We start from the raw sequence: 25683 nt of genomic DNA, 5'->3' as shown, positions 1-25683 counted from the left end.
CAGGCTGGAGTGCAGTGGCGCGATCTCGGCTCACTGCAAGCTCCGCCTCCCGGGTTCACGCCATTCTCCTGCCTCAGCTTCCTGAGTAGCTGGGACTACAGGCGACCGCCACCACGCTCGGCTAATTTTTTGTATTTTTAGTAGAGACGGGGTTTCACCATGTTAGCCAGGATGGTCTCGATTTCCTGACCTTGTGATCCGCCCACCTCGGCCTCCCAAAGTGCTGGGATTACAGGCTTGAGCCACATTTGGCATGATTGTATTCTCTGTATGGTAAACATGTGAGTTAATATTTTCCCTGTCAGTCTTCCTTATATTTAAAAATGCAGTTTTCAGTAAGGGATTTGGGGAACTACATTATTATTATTATTATTATTTTTCTGAAGTAAAGAAGCAGATCTAGCTCTCTCTTAGAAACCTGTATAATATATAGGATTTCTTCATCTTTCCAAAATGCTGGTATTCAAACCTCAATTTTCTCAGGAGAGACTGCTCCATGGTACAATTTTTGCTTTATTAATGTTGGTAAATTGTCCCATGGACAGTGTTTTATAAGAGATCATAATATTGTAATCCTAAAGTCATTGTAACTAAAATAAGTTTACTTTCCATTTTTGCTAGTGTTTTATAGAGAAAAGAAAACGGAAGTTTCAAAATCTATGACTCATATTTTCTGATAGTGAATACACTCTTATCTTTGACCTGGTCAATCTTATAGGCAATGCTCTTCTTCTAGTTATCTTACAGTTTTATTAACTTTGAGAGAATAGAAAACCATGCTATTAAAAATACAGCATGGCAGAACTGGCTGAGCCAACACTTTCTAACATGCATGCTGTCATGACGTCTCAAACAGCATTGTTTTATGAGCTCTAGTGACAAGCCTGACGATTCCTGTTTTTGAGAGTAGTACAGAATGAAAATACCTTTCTCCCACCGTCTTTTGGAAAGACCCTTTCTCAATTTTTTCACTTAAAAAAAACTCCTCAAACTCTATATCCTAACATACACTAAAGAGAAGTGCTCAATAAATACTGTTTTTTCCCTCTAGCTGTACAAAATGAACGCGATAGAATAAGCACCAGAAGAAGCACATTTGATGGCAGCAACATCCCCTCCATTAACACACTGGCACAAGCTGAAGTTCGGTCTCGCCAGGTACCTGTGGCACGTCAGCATCAAACCCTAATTAATAAAATCGAATGTCCATGTAGACATCATGCTAAAATAATATAAGTTTTTTCAAATGTGCTCATTACTAAAATAAGTTACATCTACATACATTTAAGAGTTTTACTTTGAAAGTTTGAGTGGGACTGCTGACTTAATTTTGACTATTCTTGAACAAGATTCGTTTTAAATGGAAAAGTAAAATAAATTTCAGTCTAAGATTGTTTTAGAAAAAGCTTGCTTATAAGGTTGATTCGAAATAATGAATAGCGCAAAGCTCTGTAGGCAGTATTTTATTTTATTGATTGAATCTGTACAACCCGCTACCACGACTTTTGGGGAGTTTGGTTGAGATTTGTTATCGGAGCTTCTTTCATTGGAAATGACTTCTGGATTATTGGGACCTGTTTTGGAAACAGACATTTAAATGAAGAGTCAGAATTCAGAAAACACAGAAGAAAGAAAACTTTATTATTTTAAATTTATCCAATAACAGTTCTACAGTTAAAAAAACAAGTCATTAGTTATATACATAAAAATAAATTATTTAGTGTCGTATAAAGAAATCCTTAAATCAAATTTATTTTAGCATTGACCTTATTAGAAATGTTAATATTTTTTTCTATTATAAAGCAGATTATAAAATTGCCAAGTAGTTAATCAGGTCCTATAATGAGTCAGTGCAACTACTTTCATTTTTGATAACACAAGGGTAATATGATGAGGTTCACATCACCGTTATCATTATTACTTGAATATTGCTTGATGGGCAATAAAGCTTTTAGAGAATGACTTAAAGGGGAGCTATGAGAAAATATTCAAATACAGATAAAGATACACTCACACGCATGTTCAAAAATAAGTTTATAAAAATTTTAGACTTTTTGCTTTCAGCAGAAAAGCTTTATTTAGCTTATATTTTTATATAGTCTAAAATTACACATAATCTTACAAATGTATTATTATATGTTAAGCTCTTCGGCATTGCTGAGTCACACGTTGGTTTCTTAATTTAATTTTGATGGGCTTCCTTTTAATGCAGCGAGACAAACAGTCCTTGCTTCTTGTCTCCCCAACTGAGTAATCTTTATGAAAACATTTTCTTCATAAACTTCCACAAATTAAAGAAAATATCACCTTTAATTCAAAATAAAATCAAAGAGCATATTACATATAGATACTATCTATCTATTTATATAGCCATTTTGATTGTAAAATTCCTCAAAAGTCGGGGTAAAACTTAGTGTACAGATTTGTCCACTAACATAAGATATTGCTCCCAGAGGATGGTGCTATATAAATGAAATCGTTTTAAATTAACTTGTAAACTGATAAGTATTTTATTTTTCAATTTAAATCAGTATTTTATTTATCAATTTAAAATGTTTAGTATTTGTCAAGATACTGTAACAACAATAGTGCCTACTTCTATGGTCTTTACTTGTCACAGTCAAAAGACAAAAGGGGAATGTTGGCCATCTATGATTTTAAATGATAATATCATGTTTTTCTTAATTCCAGATCTCAGTCTCAAGCCCTGGGTCAAGCACTGACATAAATGTTAAGAAAATTGCAAGTATTGGCGATGTCTGCGAATCTATGAAACAGCAGCTCCTAGTCTTGGTGGAATGGGCTAAATATATTCCTGCCTTCTGTGAATTACCATTGGATGATCAGGTATACATTTAAAAATTTATAAGTGCTTTAAAAATGCTTCTTGAACTTTGCTAAGTTTATGTTCTTTCCATTTTATTTGTAATGCATATGCTATATTACTATATTTGACAAAAGATAAATTATGAGAAAGGATTGGGTTTTCTTACCCCTTCACCTTGTTCTATCAAGAGGCACAACTGTTTGACTTCTATTTTAGGAGTGTAGCAAATGTATTGATTGGACGAGAACTGAACAAAACACTCCTCTGCCCTTTTGGATTTTTAAAAGCCTTATGTGAGGGAGAAAGGCAGATAGCATGTAACTGTCATTGTGAGACAAAGTATTAGAAGAGTGAATGTCTGTGAAGCAAATGGTGGATATTGTGTATTGGCGTTTACTGAAGGTGCTGTATAAACCTCCTCAGAAATACCAGGTCACTCCTAGACAGAAACCACACAGGTTATGATGTTGTCTTGGTGGGCACTTCATGCAATTAACATAAAGTTTTACCTTTCATGTTGTCAGTTTTATTCTAGAATTTATTGTATAAAAGTTACATGTCTGGCAAAAAGAAAAAATGTCTGTAGAAGCATGATCAGAAATTTATAGAGAAATAAAATTACAGAAGGAAATATAGAATGATCTTTTACTAACACTTATATTTTCATATTTTGTCATATATCCATTATAATATTTTAATAAGTGCTTAGAAACTTGAATTTCCTGATTGCATTATAAAGATAAGTATTTTGGTTTCAGATTCATTTTGAACTGTTCTTACTAAGTAGGGTATAATATTTGTAGATGAAAATAATTTGAAAAATTCCCTTTCTGTCACATTAAATTAACAATGATAAGTGTCGTACTAGTGTATATTTATTTTTAAGAGAGCATTTCACCTGGTGACAGGAAAAAAAAAATACAGTGAAATCTGAAGTAATTCTTAAAAGGCTCTGTAACTGCCTTCCTGGTATGAGTCACGAATATTGACATATCATAAAGATAGCATGGCTCAGAAGGTTATGCCAGAGTGAATAATGCTAAATTGCTAAAACCTACTAGTCTCACCCCAAGCAATATAAGTAGGGTTACGTTATGGATCAGTTTTATATTTTTATTATCATTCTTCTTTAGAAATTGCTGACTTATATATACAATGATTTAAAAATTGGGAAATTAAAATCCAGTAACCAGTGAGAAACAGTTTTAATTTGCCAACTGATTCTTTAATATTAACAGTATAACACTTATTAATTAGCCACAAATTTGTAAATGTCTGTTATGAATAAGGCACTGGGAAATTAGCTTTCAGTTGCACTATAAATTACATAATTTCATTTAATTATCTCAGGAGCTCAGTGACAGGTGTTATCATCTTCATTTTACAGTTTCTAAAACTGAATCCTAGATCAGTAAAATTCATTCAATAAATTCATCAAATGAATATTTATTAGATTACTGTTCAGTTTTAGGAACTGTGGGTATTTAGCAGTAAAAATACAGATTTCTTCACTATTCTCATAAATGTACACTCTGAGAGAGGTGGATAACTTAAAAATTCAAAAATTACGAGAAAGTTCATTCCAAGTGGAGATAAACTCTATAAAATGCTATAAAATGGAATAAAATGAGTTGTTGGAGAATGGGGATAAAATGAGAAGAGAGACTTTAAACTGAGGACCAGAGAAGTTATTACCTGAGACCCTGAAAGACAAGGGGCCAAGCACAGGAGAATCTGAGAAGAAAGCATTCCAGATACAGGAACAGCATGTCCAAGGTTCTGAGTCAGGCAGGAGCAATGTGAACAAGGGGTGCTGCAAGATGAAGTCAGAGACCTGAGGGCTGGGAGGCAAAGCACTGACCCACTGTCACTCTTCCCATCACCTGCGAGGCCATGTTTGAGGAGTTTGGATTTTAGTCTAGGGACAAAAAGAAATCATTAAAAGAGTTTTCAGCCTGGACTGGGGTGGTAGCAATGGAGATGAAAAGAAGTGGATCACTTTGGCTTGTATTTTGAGAAGCAGCACTAGAATTTACTGTAGAGTCAGAGAGGGCTCAAAATAGTCTCTTGTTTTGATGTGAACAAGCACTTTGGATTATGGCGACATTTACTAGATGAAGATACTGGAGAAGTGTTATGTTGGTAGGTATTAAATTTGTAATGCTTCCTATACTTCCTAGTGGTGATACCCAGCAGGTAATCTAGTGTACGAATGAAGCTTAGTTGAGAGCTTACTGCAAAGAGTTAGGGGTTCAATCTAGAAAGTGGCAGAACCCAGACCTCCCATCTTTTCCTTACAACAAGTCTTTGCTTTGCTTTTGTTTATTTAGTTTATTACATGCAGGAGATTAAGTTTTATATATGTTTTATCATTTAGTACTCATGAGTACATGCTGAGCTTTTTTTTTTATCTCTACTCCCATTTCATAGATGAAAACAAATGAGTAAGTTCCAAACACACAGGTTAACTTACACAAGGTTAAAGAGGTAGTAAGTGGCCATGCTGTGATTTGAACTCTGGTCTGTTTGATTCTGTTTCCCTTCCAAACAGTAACTTTCTGCTTTTTTTTTCTGCTGCTGTTGTATTGACTTGCTAGATAGTTTTAAAATTTTTGAAAAGTTGATTCTATTGACATGCTACCTAGAAAACTGGAAGTTTACTGATGGCATGTATCTATGAATGCTATAGTTTGTTAAAACAACAACAACAAAAGTCCCAGGCTTAAAGAACACTGTAAGTTAACAAGACTCATGTCATCTTTTAATCATTATATATTATAATTAATTGTTAAACTTAGAATTTTTCATTAAGGTGGCACTGTTGAGAGCTCACGCAGGGGAGCACTTACTCCTTGGAGCTACAAAGAGATCCATGATGTATAAAGATATTTTGCTTTTGGGTAAGTTTTTTTTTTTAATATAAGAATAAATTATGCATATTTTATTCTTGCAATAATATACAGGGTCTGTTCTGTATGTACCAAGTATTTGCAGACACTGTCAAATGGTGCTGCCACTTCACAGGTTGGATTTAATTGTGTCCTCACTTGGCCTTATTTTTCCTTGCCTTGACTGTATGTAAGTTCAGAGTCCATGAGATGATTAGGGAGTATTAAGATTTAAAAATAAAAAAGAGATGTTGTTCAATAAACATTATATTGAGGTATGTTCAGATTATATCAGAATGAATAATTAATGACTTATATGGTTGCCTTATGGAGTCTCAATGTGTTTTCATATTTCCTCAGAGTCTGCTTTTTATTTTATACGCTTTTAAAAAAAATGTTTACATCCTGTGATCTTATTGCCCATGATAGCCCATGATATGCTACAAAATGATCAAGTAAAAAAGTACTGGTGGTAATGACTATTTTGATAGACAGGAATGCTAGAAGAGGTGAAAGAAGGATAATAGGTGTGGGGTGGTGGAGTAGAGAAGACATAAAGAAAAAACGTCTTCATTAATTGCTCCAATCCTGCTACTTTACTTAATGTATACAATTAGGTTTTGAGGGTTCAGATCCTTCTGACACTTACTAGCTCTACCTCTCTCTGGCATGTGTGAAAATATGACTAGATTATTTTATTTTTGTGCTAGATGTTTTAGCCCCAAATATAAATAAATTGAAGACAATAGAACAATATCTAATATTATTGCGGGTTTACTATGTAAATACACTGGTCTAAGTACATTACATGTATATATATATTCTCTCATTTAATCCTTGAAAGAGCCCTAAGGGATTAGTACTATTATTTACAGCCCATTTTGCAGGTGAAGAAATGGAGGCAGAGAAAGTTTACCAAAGGTCACAAAACTAGTAAAGAATATAGCCAGGATTCTAAACCACATAATGTGATTGTGGAGACTATGCCCTGAAATGTTATTAAATACCTCCCTTGCATTTCTAGTAAACACCTAGAATACTGTTCTCGTTATAGACCTAAATGCAATAGACCTAGAAAACAAAATGTCTACTGTATAAATTCTAGTTCTAAATTAGTTTACCCAGAATAATTAGGTAAGCTAACATTTCATAAAGAAAGAGTGAAGCTCACAAACAGATATTAACTATGTGAACTGAAATATATGTTAATTAGTTTTACCATGGTAATTATTTCACAAGGTAGATACACATTAAAGCATTACATTGGGCCAGGCATGGTGGCTCATGCATGTAATCCCAGACAGAGGCAGGAGGATCACTTGATGTCAGGAGTTCGAGACCTGCCTGGCCAACATGGTGAAACCTTGTCTCTACTAAAAATACAAAAAATTAACCGGACATGGTGGCGGGCGCCTGTGATCCCAGCTACTCTGGAGGCTGAAGCATGAGAATCACTTGAACCTGAGAGGTAGAGGTTGCAGCAAGCTGAGATAGTGCCACTGCACTCCAGCCTGGGCTATAGAGAGAGACTCTGTCTAAAAACAAACAAAAAATCACGTTGTACACCTTAAATATATACAATTCTGTTTGACGGTCATATCTCCATAAAGCTGGAGAAAAAAGAAAGAGCGAGGGTATCGTTGAATATGCTGTTACCCTGAGGATTGTCTTTGCCTGCAGTGAAAGAATTTAGAATATTTGTCTTTTTATAAAACCAGAAAATAACAATTTAGCTGTTATTTTTGAAGGCTATAAAAATGTCCATTATATTATAGCCAGAGAATTTCTGAGTTAGCAAGATCTTTAGGGAATAGGTGGTCTAGCTTGCCACCCAAGTTTTGAACTCCCTTAAAGTTAGCCTTATAAAGTGGTTATCCCCCTCTATTTAAAGAAGTCCAGGAAAAGAAAATATACTATCAGAGGCAACTCATGAGAATTCACGTGCTAATTAAAAAAAAAAAAATCAGCTTCCCTTACTTAGGCATGTTAAAACTGTCTCAATAATGTATGCTTAGAATGCCTAGAGTATCAAAGTGCTGCTTTTAATCCACTGTAAACAAGAAAGATTCTTTAGGGTTTGTATTGCAGTCATTAGCGAATAAAACTCTAATAGATGAGTGACACAGAGAAAAACTAATCATTATATTTAGATTTTCTCTTGTCAATTATTAGCATGTTATTAGTCTGTGCTTTCGTGTTATCACAAGTGACTGATACCATTAAAATGCATGTGATCACATTATCAATGTTATTCGTCCTTTAAGCATGCTTGAGTTTTTCCAGCATAACTAACAACACCACTGAGAGAGAAAGTACATCACTATTCCTTCAAGGGTAGACTATTTTAAACACAGGTTTGTTAAATTTTAAACAATGCTGACAATTTTAGAAGACAGGTGGTTATTTTGTTGCTGTTGTTTTCTCTTCCATAGGAAACAACTATGTTATTCACCGCAACAGCTGTGAAGTTGAGATTAGCCGTGTGGCCAATCGTGTTCTAGATGAGCTGGTTAGACCATTTCAAGAAATCCAGATTGATGACAATGAGTATGCTTGTTTAAAGGCAATTGTATTTTTTGATCCAGGTTGGTTTTCAAAATTCCACTAGAGAATTGATATAATAAAAATTAAACTACTTTTCAAGATTAGAATATTTATTGTCTTCACACTCTAATTACGTTAAATCTGCTGCCTTTCTTACTCCTTGGTTAGATGCAAAAGGGCTAAGTGATCCAGTAAAAATTAAGAACATGAGGTTCCAAGTGCAGATCGGTTTGGAGGACTACATTAATGATCGGCAGTATGACTCCCGGGGAAGGTTTGGAGAGTTGCTTCTGCTCCTGCCCACGCTGCAGAGCATCACTTGGCAAATGATTGAGCAAATACAGTTCGTTAAACTTTTTGGGATGGTCAAAATTGACAATCTGCTTCAGGAAATGCTACTAGGTGGTGAGTACATTGAAGAATTTCTACTTTATTGATTAGAATCACACTAAATATAAGTTTGACCCATTGACTTTTTTGGTCCATATTTAATTCATCTATTGAAGTCACTGTGATGCTCCTGAATTTTTCTCCTTCTGCTAGGACATAATGAACTCAAGTTTTTACATTTAAGAAATGTGCAAGACCCGTCAGAGAGACAAAAATACTTGGACAGATTCAAGCCCCCATTCTGTTTTTGTTTTCTTGAGACAGAGTCTCGCTTAGTCTCCAGGCTGGAGTGCAGTGGTGTGATCTCGGCTCACTGCAACCTACGACTCCCTGGTTCAAGTGATTCTCCTGCTTCAGCCTCCGGAGTAGCTGGGACTGCAGGCACACGCCACCACACCTGGCTAATTTTTGTATTTTTGGTAGAGACGGGGTTTCACTGTGTTCACCAGGATGGTCACCATGTCCTGACCTTGTGATCTGCCAGCCTCGGCCCCCGCAAAGTGCTGGAATTATAGGCGTGAGCCGCCGTGCCCGGCCTCAACTCCCGTTCTTATCAGCCTCCACCACCTCTACTCCACAGTCCCTCTGACTTAAATTTTCAGATCCTTCCAAACATGGCAAACAGAAACAAATTTCCTGGTTTTATGACCTCTTCAAATATATCATGGTTTTTCATGCCCTGATTTGTTTAAAACCTCAAGGATACTGGAATTGCAATATAACCTAATACATATATATGTGTGTGTGTATATATATATATATATAAAATATCTTAAAAATGAACATTGTGTCCCTGAAATAATTAATTGACACAAAATAGTAGAAAGGGAAAAATGGTATGTCATTGTTGCAATAAATGTCAGGGATAAGTTAAGAAATTTATTTTACATTCCAATCTAGATTAAATTTCCTTGTAAAATCATCATATTTGTTTTTAGTTTTCTGGTGCATAATTTGTTCCTAATGATATCTTTCTGAAATGAAAGTTGTTCATGCTATTACGGTGATCCCAAATACTATAAACTTGAGGTAAGTGATTCTTGGAATTGCCTTAACAACAGGCAGCGAACCTAATGATTCCAGGAAATGGCACACAAAGTCCATTTTTAATATACAGCATAATATGATGCAACATTAATCTAGCCAATGTACAGTGAAAGCTGACATTGTTCTTAATATGCCAGTGGTTCTGTCAATTTGTTTTTGAATTCCCAAAAAGCACTTGGCAAAAATAGCAATATTTAAGCTGTCAATCAAAACATTTGTTTCAAGGTAAACTTGCTGTTCCTGATTAAATATCACTAACACAGCATCTTTTTATCTTTTGTAGGGGCTTCCAATGACGGTAGTCATCTCCATCATCCAATGCATTCACATTTGTCTCAAGATCCATTAACCGGGCAAACTATACTTTTAGGTCCTATGTCAACACTGGTTCATGCAGACCAGATCTGTAAGTATATAGGCTACTTTTCAACCATGATATTTCTTAATTACCTGAGAAAAAGTGGAATTGTGGGAAAGAATCTATTAGTAACCAGAAATGGCAAAAACTTGGTGTAATTTCCCATCTGGGACTCAGCAGTAGAAGATTGTTATTCAGCTTGTCACTTATTCTCCCTAGACGTCAGTTTGCTTCCTAAAATGAAAATGTAAGAAAAATCTTTCTACTTGATAGGTCTGGGGAGCACAAAAGAGTATACAAGTAGTCCTCGCTCTGCGTGGTAGTGTGAGGCCGTAAAAACGACAATGTAAGCTGAAACCATGCAAGGGAATCTTAATAATCAATGGGAAAATTATTTCCTGTTTGGGACTTTCAAAAATGTTTGTGAAAACATTAAGAACTCTCTGAATGTTTATGGAAACTAAAGAAATGTAATCTTTATACTTTTTTTGTAGAATTAAATATAAAACATTTCAGTTGGTACACTGTAATTAAAACATTAGGAATATTGACAATCGAAGTGTTTTATTTCTTTATAAAATAATTGTGAAACGCAGTTTGACCAGTTCTTGTCACCTTCTAAAACTTACATTAGGAAGTGAGGATCTTTTCTACGCCCTGATGAGTTTTACTCGTTGGGAAATTTGGATCAGCTTTCAACATTTTAATTCCTTGTATTCTCAATGTCCTGGCATGTTTCTGAGAATTCATTTAATGTGAAATTTCTTTTGCCGCGTTCACTTCTTTTGGGACACCTTCTCCCCTTTTGACACATCCAGCTTTCTCATTTATGTGGACAAGTTTTCCTTTGCTAAGTTCTTGACTGCATAGTGACTCAAACAACAGCAGCGGCAGTATTCCTATGGACAGCTACTTCTTCTGTGATTGCATTTGTGTTCTATTTGTATGTCACTTCCAGCATTATCACCTTCTATTCCTTTTCTGCACTTTCACTGTTGTTGGTCAATTCTAATTCAATTATTCAGTTTTGTAAAATGTGAGTGAATTTACCACTAGGAAACAAGGCGACACAGCCACTGTATGCAGTTTGTTTTCCATGCCTGAACTGAATAGAAGATGCTCAGTGACCAATCATGGACAGACTAAAAATTGTGACATGATCAGTCATTGATCATAAAGCGCATCCGTTATTTAGATAGTTGTTTGCAGACTGAAGAGTTGGCAGTGGAGTCTGTATTTATGAAATTACTCACTAATTGTGAGTTACCATGGTGACTGAAACTTGAACCATGTTGTTGCCAGACTGGTGCTGTTTAAGCCACGGTAACTAGAATTCATTCACATCAGAATTGTGTAGTGAGGGCGGCTTATGAAAACTCCTTGGAACTCAGATGACTATATAAATACTATAGAGATTGTTAGTAGATAAGTTAATCTATTATTATAACCTTCATGATAATTTTATTTTTCTAGGCTATTCTGGTGATAGAGATCTCTAATTATTTGATAAAATATCTAGATTAACTGATTAATTGCTTCGGAATTTAATGTAATTAATCCCATATTTACCTTCGATCTATTGCCTCTGAACACCAAACCTACTAACTCACTGAGATGACTTGAGTTATTGTGATGTAATTATTATGCATACTTTTTTTTTGTTTTGTTTTTTTGAGACGGAGTCTCGCTCTGTCGCCCAGGCTGGAGTGCAGTGGCGCGATCTCGGCTCACTGCAAGCTCCGCCTCCCGGGTTTACGCCATTCTCCTGCCTCAGCCTCCCGAGTAGCTGGGACTACAGGCGCCTGCCACCTCGCCCGGCTAGTTTTTTGTATTTTTTAGTAGAAACGGGGTTTCACCGTGTTCGCCAGGATGGTCTTGATCTCCTGACCTCGTGATCCGCCCGTCTCGGCCTCCCAAAGTGCTTGCTTACTGAATTTACAATAGTCTTTAATAGACTTTTTTTCCCCCAAATGTTGTATGCAATGCAACAATTTACCAAGTACCACCTGACTTCTAGCCACTGGTAGGGAACGTAGAGGCCACAGCACTTCATGTTACCATGCCGTCTTTTAGATACAAGCATAGGTAGATCTTTGTGTAAATAGTATCTGAAACCAAAATTCTTTGAGTATATGAGAGAGAGAAAGAAATGAAATTGTTAGGAAAAATATAAATTATAGAAAACTATCGCATAATCTTGGATTTCCAATGTACTTGAAAGACATTATTTGGGACCATCCTTGCAAAATAGATCTTACTGTTTTCATTTAATAGATAATCAAGAGCAGAAAGAGAGGGGCAAGCTTAATACCATACTAGAGAGTTTATGGAGTTGTGTCTCTTAAAGATCAGTTATTCATAAACTCGCAAAATGAAACACATTAACAACACATTAAGCAGTGTAGGAATCAACTGGCAAGAGAGTTGGACAGTTCTGCTGGTGGTTGAATACTTTTTAAGGGCTAGTATTCTAGTATTTTAAAAACATATTTGCTGACCCTAGTCTTTTAAAAATCACATTGTTACACTCATTTTTATTCTTGTTCTTTCCACATAGTATTTGTGGGATTTATTGGTAAAAGAAAACTTGGCTTTACTATCCTCATTTGAAATAATTTATATTTTATGCAAGCAGGATATTAAACACAACCAAAAGTTAAGTTCATGCATATTTTCTTGGTCTTTTAGAGAAGGCTACTGCAGTCTTAGATCTAGTCTAAATAGCCAGAAATAATTTTAAAAGCAGATTTTGACATTGGTTTGTCATTTAAATGGCACTTAAAAATTTTTCCTCTGAGTAATTGCTAATCCATACTTAACCATAATATAAAGCTAATGTATCAATGAACACCAGGCAGAAGGAGGCTGTCCTTGTTTTGTAGATAATTTTTTAAAACTGTTGAGACATAAGCTATAAAGTTTACAAAACCTCAGTCTGATCATCAAACATTTTCTGTTAGTTCTGTTTACTATATGGGATAATCCAGTAACAATAAGCGTGAGTACTAAAATATTTCAAGTTTCTACAAATTACAGAATAACTCCTAGATTATTTTATAATATGGTTACATTTTACAATGGAAAGAACTACTATTCTAGACAATGAAGTTTTGAAACTAACTTTTTACATTCAATTCAATCTTTTTGTATTCAATTACTTTCTATTCAATTACTCAGGCTTGCTCTTTGCATCAAAGGGGATGAGACAGGCAAGCTCGATTGTAATAGAATAATTTTGAAGCAAAAAAAGCCAGTAGTTTTCAGATGCTTTTGACTACAACTTAGATTTCAGAACATTTATAAAGTACCTTAACCTTAATTTTTTATGTCATTTAATATGTCTGAATTATATTTTTATTTTATGTGAATTTTGATGGTAAAAATTATAAACATTGCTTTCTAATATTTGAGAAAACTATCCTTCTGTTAATTCTTTTCATTGCCTTTTTTCCTGGTAGGTTTGTTAGAGAATCAAATGCTTATAAATGCTTTTAAGAAAGACAGGAAACACCTTAAAGTGACTATGAAAAAAATTTTTTAACATGACCTCTTTCTATTTAATGTTATTTGGGAGGTAAGGTAAGAGTACTCTCTAACAGTATGTCATGGGCCAATAATACATTCTACAAATCACTATTCTATATAGGATCTTTTTAAAACATTGCTAGATCATGCTAATGTGTATTGGTGTTGTGAAGGGTTTAATGGGGTGGGGAAGGCTGACTGCCACCATCACACTCAATTCTCTGATTCTTTTTCAGCAACTCCTGAAACCCCACTCCCTTCCCCACCACAAGGCTCTGGGCAAGAACAGTACAAAATAGCTGCAAACCAAGCATCAGTCATTTCACACCAGCATCTCTCCAAACAAAAGCAATTGTGAAAACGTGTTTACTTCAGAACGGCACTACATAAATGTGAAAAGTTGTTGATCTTGAAATATCTCAGGATAGCACTTTTGGCAAACTCTTAGCCAAGGCTTCTTCATGGTGCTGTTATAACATGGTGTCCTGTTTTCTTGTTTATACGTTCATTCTGTTTGTTGTTGCTACTATGTAAAACTTTCACAGGCAACCAATGTGTATCTGAGTTTGAAGATGTTTATATAGGGTATTTTTTCCAACTGCCCCTGCATTGTGCCCGAACCAATTGAATCTTATGTACGAGTTTCATTTGTTTTATTAATGTTAATTTAAATTTGTAAATAATTGCTTTATTGTGATGTGATACAGAACAAAGTGTTCATTTTTGACTGAAAATAGTGGATCAGAAATCCCAGTTTAATATAAAAGGAGCTAAATTTTTAAAAATAAATTATAAACTTGCAGATTAGAAAAATAAAGCAGTTGCGGTAGAATAGGCTGTATCTTTTTCAAGAAGAATCTCTTATGGACATTCTGTGGCAAAGAAGCAACTCTTTGCTTTAGAGTTAAATATTCCTATCTTAAGTTTAGAAAAATACAAAGAACCATTCCAAGGACGACTGGATACTTTTTGAATCTGACTTTATTTGAAGATGTATGGTAAGCAAAAGCATGTTGGTTTTATCAGTTAGGATAGAGGGTGAATTGTAACAAAGAAACCCCTAAAACAGTGACTAAACCAAGAGAGGCATCTATTTCTTTCTCCTGAAACAATTTAGAAATAGTTATCCATTGACTAGAAATTAGCACATGCCCACAGCTGGCTCCCAGGGTGGCCAGGAGAGTTACCTATAGGTGGAAAGTCTGTGTCAGCCAAAGCCATGCCACTCTGAGAGAGCTGATTCTGAGGACACGTTAGCCATCTACCACCCATGTTCCTTATTTAGTCCTCACAATAACACTGTAGGAGAGATATCATTTTCTCTCTTTTATAAATAAGGGAAAGTTTAGCTTGAGGGTTTAAGGAACATAACAAAAGTTCACCAACATTAACGAGTGAGAGAACCACATTCAAACCCAGGTCTAGTTGACTTAATGAATCTTTGGTGTGGAATGAAAAATGTGAACTTCTTACTCATAGTGTGGTTTTTAAATATATGCAGTTGAATGATGATTGGATACTATTCATCATATTGCCTATAATATATATTTACTGATAAGCGGTGAGTGTAAAATTGTTGCGCCTAGAATAAGAAATCACTTTTGTAGTTTTAACAAGACTTTTCCTTAAAAACATTAGAGAAAATAAAAGATTCACCACATAGATTTTGATGAAAACAAAAACAAAGCAAAATGACTGGTTTAGCAGATTCTTTAAAATGTAGCAGCCCAGGGATATACCAAATGTCAAATTCTAGACTGAGGAGTACAGTTCATTGGAGCCTTAAACTCTCTGATATCATTTAAAGCTGGAATTTATTTTAAAACAAATTAAGCATGGGCCACCTCATGAGGCAGTGGCTCGTCTCTGGTTGAGGAGAGGGAAAATTGGAAAAACTGGTTCAGTAATTATCAGTAATATTTTTTGAAAAAGAGGATCCCAAGCTGTAAAAGATTGAATTCGATAATCTTTCTCAGGATTTTTTAAATGTCTAAGATTATGATGTCATATATCCCACTTACCCTGTAAGTAAAAAGGTTATAGTAATATTAAGTAACTTATTAGCTCTTAAAGTAAAATTGAACTCTTGAAGTAGAAACATGATTATTAAAAGCTATCTATGATTTAATAGATTTAATAAAATTCCTTCAAGACCTGGTACCCTTGTGAAACTGTAAAATATATCATATGGGGGAGTTTTTTAACTCTTAGTTTTTGAAAATTTACTGTAGTTTCTATTTCGTGAATAAGAATTTTTTGATTTTTATCATACAAATAACTTTTGTAGATTTTTGTTTACTTTGGGGGGGGATGTTCCCTTAGAAGATATTAAAACAAAATACTGCCTTGGTCTGTGCAGGCTGCTGTAACAAAATACTGTGAACTTGGCAGCTTATAAATAACAGAAATTCATTTCTCATTGTTCTCAATGGTGGGAAGTCCAAGATTAAGGAATCAACAAATTAGGTCTCTGGATCATACATGGCATTTTCTAGCTGTGTCTTTACACATAAAAGGAACAAGGTAGCTCTCTCGGGTCTCTTTAATAAAGGTACTAATTCTCATGACTGAATCACCCTCCAAAGGCCCCACCTCCTAATACCATCCCTCTGGGGACTAGGTGTCATCATGTGAATTTTGGAAAACTCAAAAATTCAGAACATAGCAAATACCTTTAAAGTATGAACGATAACATTCATTTTTAGTGAACCCTGTAATTTATTCGTGTATATTTACTAAACAGCTATGTCTTTGAAATTATTAGCAATGATTCTGCTTCAATAACTATGGTCAGGGGGATTTATAATATTATATTTTTATATACTGAACTGCCAAAGATGCTGGAAAAAAGGAACTGATGTTTTCAGCATATTTTCAAAATATTGATAAGGGAAGTTATCACTTTTATATAGTATTCAACTTTTTTCAGGTAATAGAAATGAATAATTTATTGTGAAATAATTCATTTTATAAATGTAAAATTATTTTTATAAATTTTATTGTTGGAAATCAAAAATTAGTAGATTTTTTACAATGTTAAATTATAGTGAGATTAAAGTATTCCTAAACTGTGACGCTACATTTGTTTCACTAAACTTTCTAAATAAAAACTGAGGAAAAAAAAAATCACTGAAACCAGGTTCTTCATTAGTGTTCAAAAATGATTTCACATTTTTACCGACACTGATAATATATTTTATATAGTCATTTGTGTTAGTCTGTTTTCACACTACTATAAAGAACTATCTGAGACTGGGTAATTTGTAAAGAAAGGAGGCTTAATGGACTCATAGTTTTGCATGGCTAGGGAGGCTTCAGGAAACTTATAATCATGGTGAAAGGAGAAGCAAGCACCTTCTTCACAGGCAGCAGGAGAGAGAGAAAGCGAGAGGGGAACTGCCAAACACTTTTAAACCATCAGCTCTTGTGAGAACTCACTATCACAAGAACAGCATGTGGAAAATTGCCCCCATGATCCAATCACCTCCCACCAGGTCCCTCCCTAGACACATGGGGATTACAATTTGACTTGAGATTTGGGTGGGGACATAGAGCCAAACCATATCATTCTGCACCTGCCCTCTCCCAAATCTCATGTCCTTCTTACATTTCAAAACCAATCACGCCTTCACAACTATTACCCCAAATCTTTAACTCATTCCAGCATTAACTCAAAGGTCCAAGTCCAAAGTTTTATAGGAGACAAGGCAAGGTCCTTTCACTTATGAGAGTATAAAAGCAAAAACAACTTAGTTACTTCCAAGATACAATGGGGATATAGTCATTGGGTAAACGTTCTCATTCCAGATAAGAGAAATTGGCCATAACAAAGGGGCCACAGGCCCCATACAAGTTGAAAACCAGGCAGGATACTCATTAAATCTTGTAGCTCCAAAATAATCTCCTTTAACTCCATGTCTCATGACCAGGGCACACTGATGCAAGATATGGGCCCCCAAGGCCTTGGGCAGCTCTATTCCTGTGACTCTGCAGGGTACAGTCCCCACACAGCTGCTTTCATGGACTGGCTCTGAGTGTTTGTGACTTTTCCAGGTGCACAGTACAAACTGTCAGTGGAACTATTGTACTGGGGTCTGGAGGATAGTGGACCTCTTCTCGCAGTCCCACTAGGCAGGGCCCCAGAGGGAACTCTGTGTGGTGGCTCCTACCCCACATTTCTTCTCTGCATTGCCTTAGTAGAAGTTCTCCATGTGGGCTCTGCTCCTGCAGATTTCTGCCTGGACATTCAGGCATTTCCAGATATCCTCTGAAATCTAGGCAGAGGCTCCCAAGCTCAGCTGTGTCTTCTGTGCACCCACAGGCCCAACACTACATGGAAACCACTAAGGCTTGAGGCTTGCACCCCCTGAAGCAATGGGTTGAGCTGTGAGCTGTACCTTTTAGCCATGGCTAGAGCTGGAGTGGATGGAACACAGGGCAACATGTCCCAAGCCTGAACAGAGTAGTAGGACCCTGGGCCTGACCCAAGGAACCATTTTTTTTTTCCTCCTAGACCTCCAGTCCTGTGATGGGAGGTGCTCCTGTGAAGATCTCTGATATGCCCTGGAGATATTTTCCCCATAGTCTTGGCTAGTAACATTCAACTTCTCTTTATTGATGCTAATTTCTGCAGTCAATCACTTGAATTTCTCCCAGGGAAATTTTTTTTTTTTTTTTTTTTTTCTACCACCAGGCCAGCCTGCATATTTTCCAAGCTTTTATGCTCTGTTTCACTTTTAAACAAAAGTTTTCAGTTTCAGATAATCTCTTTGTGAATGCATATCACTGTATGCATTCAGAAAAAAAACACGTCACATCTTGAACACTTTCCTGCCTAGAAATTTCTTCTGTCAGATACCCTCAATCATCTGTCTCAAGTTCAAAGTTCCACAGATCTCTTAGGCAGGGGCAAAATGCTGCCAGTCTCTTTGCTAAAGCATAGCAAGAACTTTGCCCCAGTTCCCAACAAGCTCCTCATTTCCATCTGACACCACCTCATCCTGGACTTCACTGTTCATATCACTATCAGCATTTTGGTCAAAACCATTCAACAAGTCTTTTGGAAGTGCCAAACTTTCCCACATCTTCCTGTCTTCTTCTGAGCCCTCCAAACTGTTCCAACCTCTGTCTGTTACCCAGTTCTAAAGTTCATTCCACATTTTCAGGTTATCTTTATAGCAATGCCCCACTCCCAGTACCAAATTTTCTGTATTAGCCCATTTTCACACTGCTATAGAGAACTACCTGAAACTGGGTAATTTATCAAGAAAAGAGTTGTAACTGACCCATGGTTTTGCATGACTGGGAGGGCCTCAGGAAACTTACAATTATGGCAGAAGGTGAAGGAGAAGCAAGCACTTTCTTCACAAGGCAGCAAGAGAGAGAGCACAAGGGAGGGGAACTTCCAAACACTTTTAAGCCAGCAGATCTTGTGAGAACTGTGAAAGGAAAATATCTTGGGCCCCCAAAATCACTAAGGAAAACTCAAGCTGTAAACTGCTTATGGCAAACCTGCCTCCCATTTTATTCAAATTTATCCCTCTGCTCACTAAAATGGATGCATATTGGATTGCCTTCTTTGGAAAGGCTAATCGAAAGCTCAAAAGAATGCAACTGCTTGTGTCTCACCTATCTGTGACCTGAAAGCTCCCTTTTCCCTTCTAGTCTTCCTGTCCTTGCTTCAAGATATCCCGCCTTTCCAAACTGAACCAATGTACTTCTTACATGTTGATTGATGCCTCATGTCTCCCTAAAATGTGTAAAACCAAGCTGTGCCCCAACCACCTTGGGCACATGTCATCACATGGACATGTCCTCAACCTTGACAAAATAAACTTCCTAAATTAACTGAGACCTGTCTCAGATTTTCTGGGTTCACAGAACTCACTCACTAACACAAGAGTACCAAGGAGGAAGCCGTCCCCATGATCCAATCACCTCCCACCAGGTCCCTCCTTCAACATGTGGGGATTACAATTAAGAGATGAGATTTGGGTGGGGACACAGAGCCAAATCATATCATCATTTAATTAAATTTATATGTTAACACTTGTCTTTAGAGTCCAAAGCAAAATTAATTAGCACATCTCCAAATAATCAAACAACTGGACACTGATTGAAAAGAGAATCCTCACATTTGCACTTTAGTTATGTAGTTTTTCTTGCTTTCTATTGTTGTCATAGTAATAAAAATATATGCCTTAAATTGGCTTAAACATTATATGAATGTACTTTTGATATATAAATATTTAACCTAGATGCTTCAATTGCTGGTATCCTCTATTGATGTTTAAAGTTTCTTTGTAAAATGTCTTAAATTATAAGGACCTGTTAATCTTATATTTATGGAATTCTACTAAGTTTAGTTTTGTTTTTACTCATATTAAGGTAATATGTGTACATCATTTAAAAAGACAAATTGGCAGGGCCCGGTGGCTCAGGCCTGTGATCCCAGCACTTTGGGAGGCTGAGGCGGGCAGATCACGAGGTCAGGAGATCGAGACCATCCTGGCTAACGCGGTGAAACACGGTCTCTACTAAAAATACAAAAAATTAACCCATCATAGTAGCAGGCGCCTGTAGTCCCAGCTTCTCAGAAGGCTGAGGCAGGAGAATGGCGTGAACCTGGGAGGCGGAGCTTGCAGTGAGCTGAGATTGTGCCACTGCACTTCAGCCTGGGCGACAGAGTGCGACTCCGTCTAAAAACAAACAAACAAAAGACAAATTACACTTAAGGCTTACAATGAAAACCTGGAACTCTCCTTCCTACCATTCATCTCTTATCCAACTTCACTTCTGCAGCAACAATATTCAAGTACTGTATCAGGCATTTTTTTCTCAATAGTCTGAAAGCATATTTAAATCATATTTATTTATTTATTTATTTATTTTAATTTTAGACATTACTTGCTGTGTTTCTACTATGAAAGAAGACGTTTTTAGCACATTTGCTTTCATACAGATAACCCCCATATTTTCCCAATTTCTTAATGAATCAATATTTTTATTACATTAGTAGGTACTATTTAAATAATTTCAAACCATTTTTAAAAATATTTAACAGATAATTTTTATATCTCAGGGGAGAGTAGAAGAGATATAACCTAATTTCACAGAGAAAATTAGAACGACGTCTTTGCTCTGGGTCATAGGAGAAATATGACATAGAATTTAGGAAAGACTGTCTTAATTAATACGGTTTATTTTAACACTATATGTGAGTGCAATTTGACATCCTTTTCTTGTTTTGTGACACAGTCTTGCTGTGTTGCCCAGACTGGAGTGCAGTGGTGCAATCAGGGCACTTTGTAGCCTTGATCTTCCAGGCTCAAGGGATCCTCTCCCCTCAGCCTCCTTAGTAGCTGGCACTGCAGGCGCAAGCCATCCTGTCTGGCTATTTTTGAATTTTTTGTAGAAACAGGATCTCCCTATGTTGGCCATGCTTCAGCTGATACTTGAGCTTATACTTGAGGTCATGCACTCATTTTCCTTGAGGTAGATGAGCTGATGGGGCAGGGGAGGGGCAGGGGAGAGGCAGGGCCACAGCAATTTCCCTGCTGTATTGGACTGTGAAACAGGATTACCCAACAGCCAGCTCTCAACGGGAGCCTTGTCACTGGTAATTATTGGACAATGGATAGCTCCTGGCACAAAGTAGTAGTGCAATTATTTAAATTTTCACCTATAATGAACTGTAATGGTATATTGATGAAAGAAAATGTACTAGTGGATGTAATACATCAGGTGGTAAGAAAAATGAGGGAAATGATAAATGCAAGAACAAGGATACTCGAGAGCTGTGTCTGGGGGCAACTGTGTTTGGAAAAAGATAATAAAATGCTCTTCTCAATCAGAATAAGAATATCACATTTTGAGTGTATATTGGGGGAGCAAATATTATGATCTAGTAAAGAACTATAAAATGCAAGAATAATGGTATCCATTAAATCTCCACTTAATTCATCAAAATGTCTTAAAAGGGCAGATAGATGTTGAAGATGGATATTAGAATTCCACCAAGTAGTAGCCCTAATCGTAGTGATTAGCATGGCTGCAATTTTGAGGTATGTGCCTATTAATCTATATGAATGCATGCTCTTTTACATTCTTACCAGAAAGAAGGATCAGAAACAATTTATATTTACAATCTCAATCCAACGATATGCTGACTCCCTATTGTCTGCCATCATCTAGTCTAAAGATACTAGATAAAATGTTTTACAGAATGTTGTATTGGTTCCTATTCAGCCAGCGGTGTTGGCTTAATAGAGAGATGTAATGGTGAATCTGAGGAGCCAGACCTGGACCTCTTGCCTCAACTCCGAAAAACTCTGAAAGCCATCTCAATTTCAACTCTCACTGTGGGAATGGCTGACCCTCTTGTTGAGTCACCATCACAGCTTAGCTTCTTCTACCAAAGTTTGCCTCCACCTCCCTTCTGGGTGAGTGTTTTTAGAGCATTTCCTAATAAATATCCTACACACAAATCTTAGAGTCCTACTCCTGGGGAAGCCAACCTAAAATGACATATAAACTGTATTTATATATTAGCAAAGAGAGTTATAAAATGAAATTAATCACAATGTAGATTACAATATCATCAAAAATCAAATTTGTAAAACCCACACTTGTAAAATTCACATTTGTAGACTATAATACCACCAGAATTCAAATTTATAAAATAATCTAACAAAAAATACACTGAAACAAGAAAAACTACGAAACATTAATGATTCGAATTTATTTCCAAGTAAAATAAAACATCAAAAATAAATGGATTGGGAGAAAAGGGAGACGTTAAAAAGTGTGGAGGAAATTGAACTAGAGATATTTAGAAATAACAAATAAAATGGAAAGGCTGGCAAGATCTGAGTTTGGGTTAGAAAATTATACTGTAGTTAAGAATTTCATAATGGACAAGTTCCAGATGACAAATTTCTAGCTTCACCCTTTCATAGGCTATTTCTTCTGACTGGTGTTTTCTTTTTTCCTTTGATCTCTTAGCTTACTCTTACTTGTTCTTAAAGATTTAGATTTAAAATTTAGTTAGCATACTACCCTCACACTTGAGTGAACATTTTTACAATCTGCTTTGGTAACATTAAGGAATTCCCTCACTATTTGTTGTATATACTTCTACTTATAGCATTTATTTTAATATTTTAATTGTTGTTTATTACCCTTTAAAATGAACCCCAGAAGAGCAAAGACCATGTTGGCTACGTTTTTCGATTTCCAAGATTCAACAGAATTCCCAGCAATTATTAGGTGATGAATAGTGATTTGTAAATTAGACAAGAGATTAGTCACACTATTCATTATTTTTGGTTAGTAAAGTTTGAGAACGAAATGTGCTGAAGAAATAATGTATATACTTATTCAATGGGTTATTTTAAACTATTGGTTATCTAAAATTATAGATAACTATGATTTTAATAAGATAATCTGTCATATTAATTTTTGAAAATAAAAATAGTAAAAAATGATTCAACTTTTTAGTAAGTGAAACATTATCACTTAATCCCTGTCTATATTTTTAACTTATACATTTTTCTCATGGATATTTTTAATACAGATTTCAGTTTATATTCTTTATTTTAAAATATATACTGTATAAAAAGTATTTCTCAAAACACATGTATTACATTTTTATATGGCAAAAATGGCATCAAAACACAAAGGTTTTTACCCTTATAATAGGTTAGGGTTTTTATGCTCATTTGATCTGAATTGTCATTCACACAATTATTCTCCTAGTCAGACTAGATATTAGATCACAGGCAGTTTAGTAGGTACACTTACAATATAGACTATTTTATTTTTTTAAGCTATAAAATAACATGAATTTAGTACAATAATAATTTAGAGAAAAATGTAAAGTCCATTCACCCTAAGATAACGGCTGTAAAAGACAGGATTTAAATAAGGTTAAATAATTGATTACTTTATTTATAAATCATCACTGCCCTTGCACTATGTAATAACTGAGTCTAAATATAAGTGTAAAGATCTAATGAGTAGTTAGCTGGCAGATAAGATCAGATGTGCAAATCAAAACTTATAGTGACATTTGTTTTGCAAAGCACTGACCTTAGTCTAGAGTTAGAGTTTTGTCTAAAGAAGGAAATTCTGAAATGATTTCTAATGGCATCATGAGACACACAACTTGATGGTATTTCAGTAGCAGAATTAAAGGAATGTACTACTGAACAGCCATAGAATTACCTCCACATTTCTATACCAATATACATAAAAGAACCTTTCGTTAAAAATATCCTAGTAATTCTAGAATAAAAATGAAATCAAGAATTTCAATATAAGCATATTTAAAACTTGACAAATATTTATTTTGCACAGACTAGGGTCAAGAAACAGACTAAGTAGGATGTGGCCAGAAACAAAGATGAATGACGTGTATGCATCTTTGTTCTCAAGGAGTTTGAAATCTAGTGAGAAAGACTGATAACTTATTAATATTTATAACAGAGAATGGGACAAGTATTAGGATACAATGTATCATGGAGACTGAGAGTTTAGGCTCAGCCTAGATACAAATGTGGACTCTACTGTGTAATCTCTTTAAAATTACTTGCAAATTCTTCTTGAGTATTAGTTTCCAAACAAAGCAAAACAAAACAAACAAAAGAATACTTATAATGCTAACACGAGTTACACTATTATTTAAGTGAATCAGGTTGGTTTATAAAATGTGCTTATCATGAAATCTGGGAATTAGCAAGCACTAAAAATAAATGTTAGCCACCATCATCAACGATACAAAAAATGGAGCCTGAGAACACAGGTAAAATGTCAATTATTTCTGAGTCTGAGTACTGGGAATACTTAATAGAGGACATACTTTTGAGGTGAGCTTGTAAGCAGGATTTGAATACAGAACAATATGGGAAGAGGTTGTGAAGTACATTCTTGGCTGAGGGATCAAAGACGCGAAGAACATAAAAGTTGAGAAAAATTATAAATAAGGTCATTGTAGTCAAATCATGGAATGAATGTAACTGAAATGAAAGCATTAGCTAAGAGGCAAGTTGCAAAACCCAGAGAATGGAGGTGAAATAGTTAGGGATGCACATCACAAATGGAAAAAAAAAGAATTCAGGTTAAGAAAAAACCCAGGAAGATGCTGAAATTACTTTTAAATTTGGAAAATCTATTGAAAGAATAGGCAAGTACAATGTAACAATAATCTCCCAACATTTATTTTAATATTTCATTGGCAGGACTATCTTCAACAAAACAAGATTAAATTATGACATGGAAATCATGATTTGATGGAGATACTAGATATCTGTCTTCAGTGTATTTTAACTGTTACATATCCCTTTCATTCATTTCCGAGAACATTGTTTTTGGAAAAATTTATCCTTAAAATATGATTTAGAAAAATAATGTGGTTCTTTTTCAGGTTATTTATGATAAATCATCAATAATTCTGTCATGTGAATTTTAAGAGTTAATTTTAAGAGCTTCGATAAGTAAACCAATTTTTAATCTAAATTTGCAAACTATAGTCTTTATTTGAAAAGTGATGCACATGATAGCATTTTGATAACTCCAAGATATACAAAAAGTTATTAAATATGTTACATATTACTTTTTGTATGGGACTCTGATATAACAATGCTGTTTTGTAAATTCTGGTAATGCTTTGTAATAGTTACCAAAGGACCTATTCACTGACAGCTTATAAGCATGACTAAAAATATTACAATTATTTAACTGTGAAATGAAAAATATCTGTATATGGTACCGGATAAGGCTTTTTGAACTTGTAAATAATAATTTAAAAGGGAAATGAAATATCTACTTTCACACATTTATTGATTGTATAAGAAATGCCTGGCTGGAAAAGGAATGGCAGAGATGCAAGAAATGTGGTTAATCCTTGTCCAGGAACTGGTGGTGTGTCTCAAACCTGTAGCTAGAATGACTTCAAGGACATAACCTAGGGGTTGAAGTTTTATGTGGCAATACTCACGATTTAGACAGCCTGAGTGACATAATCTGTGCTCTTACTGGTCTAAGTGCTGTAAATAATTACACAGGTGCAATTGCAAGAGTGCTATAAATTAGAACAACTCTAATTC

The 25683-nt window shown here is 35.3% G+C and overlaps 1 protein-coding gene across 3 annotated transcripts in view; it reads left to right on the top strand.

Annotated features, from left to right (window-relative positions):
* HNF4G (hepatocyte nuclear factor 4, gamma) overlaps positions 1 to 16714 on the top strand; it is a 170906-nt gene extending 154192 nt beyond the window's left edge. For all 3 annotated transcript variants that reach the window (XM_011981972.1, XM_011981971.1, XM_011981970.1), the window contains 7 exons: positions 1052 to 1158; positions 2692 to 2847; positions 5640 to 5727; positions 8148 to 8300; positions 8428 to 8664; positions 9980 to 10102; positions 13816 to 16714. In XM_011981972.1, coding sequence (XP_011837362.1) covers positions 1052 to 1158; positions 2692 to 2847; positions 5640 to 5727; positions 8148 to 8300; positions 8428 to 8664; positions 9980 to 10102; positions 13816 to 13937 — 986 coding nt within the window. In that variant the 3' untranslated portion in view covers positions 13938 to 16714. The remainder of the gene's footprint in view (positions 1 to 1051; positions 1159 to 2691; positions 2848 to 5639; positions 5728 to 8147; positions 8301 to 8427; positions 8665 to 9979; positions 10103 to 13815) is intronic.
* Positions 16715 to 25683: the final 8969 nt, after the last annotated feature.

This window comes from Mandrillus leucophaeus, unplaced genomic scaffold (genome assembly GCF_000951045.1).
Source record: "Mandrillus leucophaeus isolate KB7577 unplaced genomic scaffold, Mleu.le_1.0 Scaffold233, whole genome shotgun sequence".
Classification (NCBI taxonomy): Eukaryota; Metazoa; Chordata; class Mammalia; order Primates; family Cercopithecidae; genus Mandrillus; species Mandrillus leucophaeus.
Note: the sequence above shows the minus strand (reverse complement) of the source record. Positions and strands in the feature narration are given on the sequence as shown.